Here is a 9,815-nt window from a genome sequence, read left to right as displayed (position 1 = left end):
ACACACACACACACACACACACGCGTCATTTCAACCAGACAGCCATTTGTAATCCATAAGGGGGGGGGGGGCGCAGAAAATGTTTGGAAACCACTGCACTAGGGTCACTGGTACTTTCATCCGAACGAGGGTGCAAAGGCCTTCCCATTTTAAGGGCAACGTGTTGATTAAAACGTCATCACCATGCATCCAGTAGCTGTCTGATACGTCTGATCACCTAGGAAAAACAGTGTGGGGATAGTCCTAGTTAAATTTTCACAATTATGTTCTTTAAATTCCAGATTTTGATACCATACAGGTGTTGCAACAAATATTGGTGTCATTTTAGCATGTTTGAACCAAGATAAAACCCAAGTGACATTACATTTAACTGTTGTATTGCCAACATGTATTCCTCCATTTGCAAAACATTCATATTCTGCATCATAATCTACCTCATAATTTACTGGAGGACCAGTCTATATAGAGCTAATATTAAATTCTGCACAAACGGATTCAAACTTGTAACTTTCCCATTTATCTAAGTAATGGTGTGAGTGACGTGAACTGTACATTAATCTGCAATTCATACCAGGCATTGGTAGTGTAAAGAATGAAACTACATTGGTTTCTGGAACAAATTTACCTTTCTTACATATTTGTTGTTGTCGTAGTGCACATTCTGTAGAGGTGTATTTCTCTGGAATAACAATTTTTGCTGCTCCAGGAGCAATAGTACAAATTATGCAGTCATTTTTGTCTTAATTATTTTTGCAGTACACCATGACCAAGTACACCATGTATTCTGAATTGCTCTTTGCCAAAGTGGATCTCCCCTTATCCATAAAGAGGTCCATTTAATGCCCTGTAGTTTATTCATGGCTCTTGGAGTTACTTTATTGTCATGTCTTTTATTATAAAATGAAAGACATGGTATTCTTTCATGGTATTCACAACAACCTTCTTTTTTCAGAACATCCATATTTATTTTAAATTGACATTTTAGCCATTTGGTTTTGTGCAGGTGTTTGAATAAAATCTAAATCTTCACTGCTATCGATCAATTCATGTGTTTTGATGACTTTATTAACTTTTGATGGTGTGGTGGTGTGTTTTACTGTCTTAGGCGTCACAATTTGCTCATTTTTGGTAATTGTATTTTTGTCTAGATCTTCTGATGTAAGATCTTTTGAGGGTGTTGTCATTTTAATGAAAGTTGTTGGTTTAGTGATTAGTTTTCCAATTGGGGTGGGTTTTGAAGGTGTTTAGGTGGGCAAGACTTTTCTTGTTAAGATAAACTGAACTTGTGCTGCTGTTCCTTTAACCCTTGTGTGTGCGAGGACTGAGGCCAATGATACAAGTGATATGGGTGTGGGGTTGGTTGGACCCCATTTGTAAACACAAGGGATAAGAGACGCAGGTGTGACAACTTTGAGTGCATTATTTCCTGGTGGAATTTTCTCATCATTTTTGATCTCTTCATTAGGTTTTATGGTTGTATGAGCTTCACTGGTAACAGGTTTGATTGTCTTAACAGTGGTAAATGGCTTCAGTAATTGGCTCCATGATTTGTCTCAAGTTCGAGATTTTGTGTTGTGTAACTCTGCTTCAAACTTTAGGTTTTCTGTTTGTTTGTTTTTTTTTGTTTTGTTTTGGTCTTCATGATGCTTTTTGTAACCTTAACTGTGAACTTAACTGAGAATAAAGGTGAATTTTGTTGATTTAAAAAAAAAAAAGTACATTATTTTAGGTGACCTTTGAAGTCAACTGGTTGCACTTGAATATATTAATAAGTATCAGAATATCAGTATAAATGCACACCACATTTTTCATATTTAGCTTCCACTTCAGAATTATCCACTGCGTTGGTCTACCACATAAAGGTCCAATAAACAGACACGGTTGATTGGAACAAGTAATTGTACCATGTAAAACAAATGTCCGGTAATTGTTAGTTTAATTATGTGATTTAACTTTTAAGGTGTTCACAATCCAGTTTAAATACTTTATCTAACAGAGGTGTGAAGTCTGTTGTGGATCTCAGGACTGCATTGACTGACGTAACTCCAGTCCACAACAGAAGATGGAAGCTTAAAATGAAGAAAAATCACGTTATTGTTAATCCCTCAAGTCAGATGTGCAGCTGTTGATTTATGCATTTTTAATTACTTTTTGGAGGACATGGGTTGGTGCAGAGTTTACAGGTTTTGTTGGGACTCAGATAAGTCTTCACATCAATCACATGAGCTCCATTTCCTCTCCAGTGTGACTATATCAAAACCTTCCCCCACCAGGTTGTGGCTTGGTACAAAAGGAGTAGCATCACACTCTGTTTGGGTCCCGATCCGACAGGACAGAACAGAGGAGTGAACAATGAGGACGCTTAGGAGAAGAAGAGTGGAAGTTCAATCGGGGAGCATTGCTGTAGTCAGAAGCTAAAAGAAAAATAAATATTTCATGGTGTTGCATGGATGGCAAGACAGAGGGAAAATCCATCAAGTGTAGTTCAAGTTAACTAATGAGAAAAATAAACTGACGCTGAATTTAATGCACCAGTTTAAATGTAAGTATAGCCACCAGTTCTAACATACATTGTAAACTTTAATAATATTTTCTCAAATAACTTAACTTTGAAACATTATGTCTAGTTGTTTTTGCTCAGGCGCAGAAGTTTTACAGAATTAGAGCTGTGTGCTACATGACTGTTTTTGTACCAGATATAGTGTCAGTTGTAAAGTTGTAACTAGAAGTAGAAACTATGTAACGGTTTTTCTGGGCTGCAGCTACAATAAGCAATTTTATGATGTCATATTAATATAAGTAATATGACATCATTAAAATACTTAATAAATTTAAGTTGCCGTTACCATGTTTCCCTATTGACTGAAGCTAAGTTTAAGTTGTTTTTTATGCATTTTTCTGCCTTGCTGTTAAACTTCTCCTTCATTGCAGTTCCAGTACAACTGCATGTCCTACCGGAACAAAAAGGTTCATTAGAACCGTTTGTTCTGTTAGCATTGATACTTTATACAGAACGCTGCCAAAATAAAAAAACCTGAAATATTACCAGCAGTAACAAGAAACAAAGTAACTACATTCAATTGACCTTTAGACAATGTTCTGTATGAATCCTTATCTCTCCAGGGCTGCTGCTTTATAAACCACAGTTTTCAGCTCAGCACACTTAGAAACATTGCTTGTTTCAGCTTCTTTTCGGTCTGTTTTGGAACAGGTAAGATTTTTTAATATGCTAAAGGAAAATAAAATTAACTGGGAAAAAAAGAGTATCTTTCCTTAGAATACACTGCAGCAAATAAAAATATTGTGTGTTTACTGAGTTCCTAAAAAATGTTTAAATAGGACAATTTTATTATGAATCTAATTTCACTGATAGTGGAGGTGTGTGGCTGTTTGTTGAAATCAAAGATCTGTGGATCTCCAAAGCTGAATTTGTTGATTGTTCATTGCTGGGAATCAGAATTCTGGAAACCAAAAATGTTGTAGCAACCTCACAAGGTGACATCAAAATTATTGAAAATCAGAATTTGCTTCAACGTTTTTCTTATTTATTAATTACAAATTGTAATCCATAATTTATTATTAATTAATGAAGCCAAGCTCAGATTCTAATGAGGGAATGAAGAAACTTTACACACAAGGAATGATCACCGACATGCTTATTTCTAATCGAGTCTGAAAATTTATTAACTAAATAGCCCAACTTTACAGCAGAATTATTCTGTGAATAACTTATTGCTACTGGCATGTAACCGAACTACTGATAAGACAAAAGGAATATATTGAATGAGAAAATGGGAATTAAATCAGATAAATGAATGAGCTTCAATGTTTGTTTTTTCACAAATATCTACTGGCTGAATGTTTTTGTGTTATCTAGAACTTTTTACTAATGTTTCACCATCATTAACTGCTGCTCCCATGAACAAATACGCTCTAACTCAAAAATGTGATATTGGCTTGCACTAACACATGCAAAAATTTAAAAAAAATAACTTAAGAGATACACAACATAATAAAATGTACATAAATGTCGAAATGCATGTATGATTTAAATGAGTAACTGTTTCAATACATATTTAAATGTATTTAGTACATGGGTATATGCTTAAACAATATTTAGCCATTAAATATTGTACCAGAACCAGAACCAAACGAGAAGCAGCATTCAGTTTCTATGCACCACAAATTTGGAACAAACTTCCAGAAAACTGTAAAACAGCTGATTCACTGGGTGCCTTTAAATCTCAACTTAAACTTATGGTTAAATTAGGATTAGAGTTTGGGTTTTGATGTCTTCAATGTTTTTGCTGTTTTTTAATGTTTTTACCTTTACTTTTTATCTATTTATTAATTTCTTTTAATTGGCGTTTTAAGTAAAACTCTGAGGTGTGAGAATGCTTGTTAAATGGCGTTTTGACTGAAAATCTGTAAATTCCGTCCTGTCAGGCGACGGGGCCTGAATAATACCCATGTTAAACAGACGGCGGAGTCCGGCGACGACAGGGACTTAAATTCCATAACAAAAGTATGTTTTATTTTTTTTATCTTTTTCTTTTTTCTCTCTTTCTCTTTCTTACTGTTTATTCAATGTCACATGCTGTTCTTATTTTTTTCTTTAATTATGTAAAGCACCTTGAAATGCCCTGCTGCTGAAATGTGCTATACAAATAAAATTTGATTGATTAAGTCCGACTTGTTTTCAATTCTGATTAAAGTCCTATGTTAGCAGCATATCCTGAATTTATTTTATCTGACAGCCAGACCCTCCAAATTTTTTATTATTTTTTGGCTCTAGCAGCCTTTATTTGAAAGTAGTTTAACAGAAAAGAGGGTTATGAGAGAGGGGGAAGACATGCAGCAAATGTCGCCAGGCCGGAAATCGAACCTGCGACCACCAACATGAGGACTAAGGCCTTAATTCATGGGTTGTGCTTTGCACCTGCCCCATCAAATTCAATGGGTAATATTTTAATAATACTGTTAAAATGAATGGCGCTGTAAACGGATGTTTACCCATGTATTAAATACATTTAAATATTTATTGAAACAATTTTGCATTTAATTCATACATGCATTTGAACTTTTATGTACATTTTACATATGTATGTTCAGTTATTTTTAATTTTTGCATGTGTTAGCATAACCCTTTTGGTAACACTTTATTTGATGGACAAGAATAATCATCTGTCAAAAAAATGTCATAATAGTTGATAATTATCAAAATTTAAAGTGTTATGTATCTTTGTGTTTTATTATATTACTAAATTTTGATAATTAATTGGTTAATATCAGGTTGTCATAACAAAGACATCTTGAATAATGTCAACTTCACATTAAAAGTGTCATCATTGAGCAAATGACACTTAATGACAACCATCAAAAATATTCATGAAGAATGAATCATGTTCATGACAGGTGTTATGTCAGTCTTATGCACACCCCTTCAAATAAAGTGTTAACTAACTTTCTTATGATGTTGTATAAATAAGTCATAAAAATAAGGAAAATGCCATGCATTATGTAGAAAAAATGTTTTTTTTTTCTCTATCTTTTATCTTCTGACTACAGCGATGCTGCCTGATTCCACTTCAGCTCTTCTTCTCCTAAGCGTCCTTGTTCACTCCTCTGTTCAGTCATATCGGACTGGGACCGAAACAGAGTGTGATGCTGCTCCTTTTGTACCAGGCCACAATCTGGTGGGGCAAGGTTTTGATGTGGTCAGACTGCACATAAAAGCTGATGTGATTGATGTGAAGACTTACCTGAGCCCCAGCAAAACCTGTAAACTCTACAGCAACCCTCTTCAAAACCATGTCCTCCAAAAAGTAACTAAAAATGCATAAATAAAGAGCTGCACATCTGACTTGAGGGATTAACAATAATGTGATTTTTCTTCATTTTAAGCTTCCATCTTCTGTTGCGGACTGGAGTTACGTCAGTCAATGCAGTCCTGACATCCACAGCAGACTTCACACCTCTGTTAGGTAGAGTATTTAAACCAGATTGTGAACACTGTAAAAGGTGAATCACATAGTTGAACTAATAATTACCAAATTTTATTTACAAGTTACAATTACATGTTCCAATCAACCGTGTCTGTTTATTGGACCATTATGTGGTAGACCAACACATAGTGGATAATTCTGAAGTGAAAGCTATACATGAAAAATGTGGTGTGATTTATACTGATATTCTGATACCGTATTTTCCACACTATAAGGTGCACCTGAAAACCTTCAATTTCCTCAAAAGCCGACAGTGCGCCTTATAATCCAGTGCGCCTCATATATGGACCAGTATTGAGCCACAGTAAGTCTAGCAACTATGGTAAGCCTGGGATAGTTGTCAGAACGCTGGTTTGTAATCTGTTATTAAAGTTTGACTGACCTATCTACCTACCGCACGTCTAGAATCGGGTCGTCTGCAGGTCATTCAGCACCACATTCTCCACGAACATGCTGTGCGCAAACGGAAAAGGGTCACCATCGTCCGGCCAGCTAGTGGATGCGTAACATAACTCCAGCCTCTACTGTAGCGCCTATTCTATGCGCGTTATAATGCGGCGCACCTTATATTTAAAAAAAGTTTTAAAATAGGCCAGTCATTGAAGGTGCGCCTTATAGTGCGGAAAATGCAGTACTTATTAATATATTCAAGTGCAAGCAGTTGACTTCAAAGGTCACCTAAAATAATGAATAATTTAAAAAAAAAAAAGCTAGCATGCAGAAGCTTAAGGTTGCTTATAATGACTCTCTGAGAATTCTACTCAAGAAACCCAGGTTCAGCAGTGCAAGTGAGATGTTTTGTAATGCACATGTCAGAACGTTTCAGGCACTCATGAGGAATTTGATTTACAAGTTTATGCATCGTTTGTGCAGTTCATTGAACAGTCTTATTGTAATGTTTCCACATCCCTGTGTCAGTGCGCTAAGATTTCCGGCTCTGTGGAATCCTTGGTATGTAAACCTTTTATAAGATTTTTATTTTATGTGTGTGTTATTATGTGTTATGTCTTTGTGGACCACGGGTTTGTTGAATAAAGCTTTTCTCTCTCTGATACTTAATATATTCAAGTGCAACCAGTTGACTTCAAAGGTCACCTAAAATAATGTATAATTTTTTTAAAAATCAATAAAATTCATCTTGATTCTCAGTTAAGTTCACAGTTAAGGTTACATACAGCACCATGATGACCAAAGCAAAAAAAATTGGTAAAGTTTGAAGCAGAGTTAAGTTGTAAGACAAAATCCCAAACTTGAGACAAATCATGGAGCACGTCTCGTCTGTCAGCTTAAAGATATCAAAGCTATGGAGGGAGTCTGAGGTTGTGTATTTACTTCTCTTTGCCTGTAGAGCACTGACCCTGTTCTGCAGAGCGGGTCAGCCTAATATACTGTAAAACATTTGGGCAACATTTAGTTGCGTCTACTAACTTCTACATTCAAAACTGGTCTAGTTCTTAATTTTTAAAAAAATCTAAAACTATATAAATTTAGTTATAGATTTTTAACCTAAATGTGTGAGTTTGTGAAAGATAAACTTACAGCAGTAAGTCTGTTAGCATTTTATTAATTTTGTCAAACCCGAGAGAGTTGAATAAACTACAGTTTATATATTAGCACTAAAAACACTAAAAGAAAATAAAACACAGGAATGGGAACTATTTCCCAGAATGCTTAGAGGCATATTTTTGTATCCTGAGATGGACGTGTGTTACATTGATCTGACTCTGATGTATTATTTTGCCAAATGTTCATTTTAAAAAGTTATTCTCTGCTAAAAGTTTTTGAGCAGAATTTATTGTGATCTTTATTAAACTCATTAGCAAATCATAACTTTTGTTCTAATCAAGTTGAAACAAGAATTTTAATTATTTTAGTATAAAAATACGTGGTTACTTTAATTTGATAAGGTGAGTGAAATAATACAGAAATATGTGTTCTTTAATTAGGTGAAGGCCGTTTTGTTCTTGCATATTGTGAAATGATCATTTGGTTTAAATTCCAGTATTAAGTTGAAACTCACAGTTCAAGATTAATATGCAAACAGAACTTAAAAAACAATGTTTAAACAACTTGTCTCTTGTTGTTGAATCAACTTTTTGAAATTTAATTTCTGAGTTAAAAGAAATACATTTTTCTTATTGTTTTTAATTGCATTTTAAAGCAGCAGATGGACTTTCACTTTTAAGTCACCTTCAAATATTTTAGTGTGTGAAGAATTATCCTTTCTCCAGGCTCAATTCTTGATGTATGAGGTTGAAGAAGAGTCAGTGAGTTGAATTAATGAATTCCATTTACTTGTAAAATTCGGCTCCCATTTAAAGCGGAACTCACAAATACACACAAGGGGGATTACGTCACAGACATCAGGCAAAATATGTTACACCAGTTAAATGAGACGTAAATAAATAGCCAAACACTCAAATATGAAATTATGTTTACCTTTTGCAACAATAATTTATTCAAAAAACACAAACTAAGAAAATAATAATAGTTATCCTGATAAATAAATCAGTAACCAAAACTCTCTAAAAATAAGTTTAGGATAGGTTTAATCCACTTAGTTCATGTTCATAAAGAAACCCAAATAGTTAAATGTCCGAATATTCTTGATCCCAGAACCTTCTTGCTGCATGGCAACAGCTCTACCAACTGCACCACTGTGCAGCCCCACTATAAATAATTAATTAGGAAAATTATGAAAAAAAATAGAAATTTTGATTAAATTCACTAAATTAGAATATTATTGGAAAGTCCATTTGTTTCAGCAGTTTTATCACTAAGTGAAACATTATATAGAATAATTACACACCTATGAATTTTTAAAGCATTTATTTCTGTTAATTATGAGGATTTTGAACTTACAAGTAATGCAAACCTAACATTGAAAATTGGAATAACACAGCAAACCAATAAAAATGTTTCATAATACAGAAGTACAGGTTTAATGAAAAGTGTGTTTATAAATACTCAGAGGTTGTTATTTTAAAAAGAACTTTTAAATTGAAAACCGAGCCACATATGGAAGCCGTAGTTTATAAATACCTGCCCAATAAGGTTTAGGTATTAAAATAACAATAGTTAAATCAACAATTTCAATGAGCTAGAACGCTTTATTACCTAATGAAAAATGAACTGTTTCGATGTTTAATAATAATTACTTCCTCCTGTCCCAACAGCTCTCGGTATGAGGCTTGCGCACCCCTAGATACCAATGATTGGTCGGTAAGAAACATCTCAAAGCTGAACATTTCAGATTATTTTCAATGCAGACCTGAGTTTTAATAACACAAACGTGATAAAAACCATGCTGGTTGATTTTCTTTCTTTCAACATTTCATTTCAGTTCATATGTGCTCTTCCAAGAATTTTATTATCATTTTAGTTTGCATTTAGTTAGAACTGAAGTAAGTGATTAGAATAGTGATAACAAAAATATGGCTTCTTATTTAACACCCTATAAACTACATGTGTTGTCTGTATTTCATCAGGCTGGCTTGGATTTTCCAAAAGGTCCAGAGTCTGGCAAGTTAGATGTGGGAGGAACCCGCTCCAAAGCCTACAAGTTTGCTACAAAAAGGAGCAAAGAGGATCGATACATTTTCAGCACACACAGTGTCACGTGTGGCCATTATGGGTAGGATGGAAATTCGACTTTTTTTTATTGCGTTCAGACAGGTCATGGTTATTGAAATAATTGTCTCATTTTGTCTTGGTGTCTAGTTTTATGTTATCAAACACACCTTCCTTAACCTTAAAATTCAAAAAACGGTTAGACATCCTTCCACCTCACTACAACTCCTCCACTAAGAA

General features: G+C 34.3%; 1 protein-coding gene across 4 annotated transcripts in view; it reads left to right on the top strand.

The window, feature by feature from the left end:
- Positions 1 to 5,555: 5,555 nt before the first annotated feature.
- Positions 5,556 to 9,815, top strand: part of LOC106937930 (perforin-1-like) — a 21,986-nt gene continuing 17,726 nt past the window's right edge. For 3 of the 4 annotated variants that reach the window (XM_015019687.1, XM_015019689.1, XM_015019690.1), the window contains exon 1: positions 5,556 to 5,825. In XM_015019687.1, the coding sequence (XP_014875173.1) occupies positions 5,571 to 5,825 (255 nt within the window). In that variant the 5' untranslated portion in view covers positions 5,556 to 5,570. Of the gene's footprint in view, positions 5,826 to 5,904; positions 5,985 to 9,815 lie in introns of all 4 variants that reach the window. The other variant, XM_015019686.1, reaches the window with a different exon arrangement.

This window comes from Poecilia latipinna, unplaced genomic scaffold, assembly GCF_001443285.1.
Source record: "Poecilia latipinna isolate Pla-1442-1.1 unplaced genomic scaffold, P_latipinna-1.0 Scaffold2469, whole genome shotgun sequence".
NCBI classification, from domain to species: Eukaryota; Metazoa; Chordata; class Actinopteri; order Cyprinodontiformes; family Poeciliidae; genus Poecilia; species Poecilia latipinna.
Note: the sequence above shows the minus strand (reverse complement) of the source record. Positions and strands in the feature narration are given on the sequence as shown.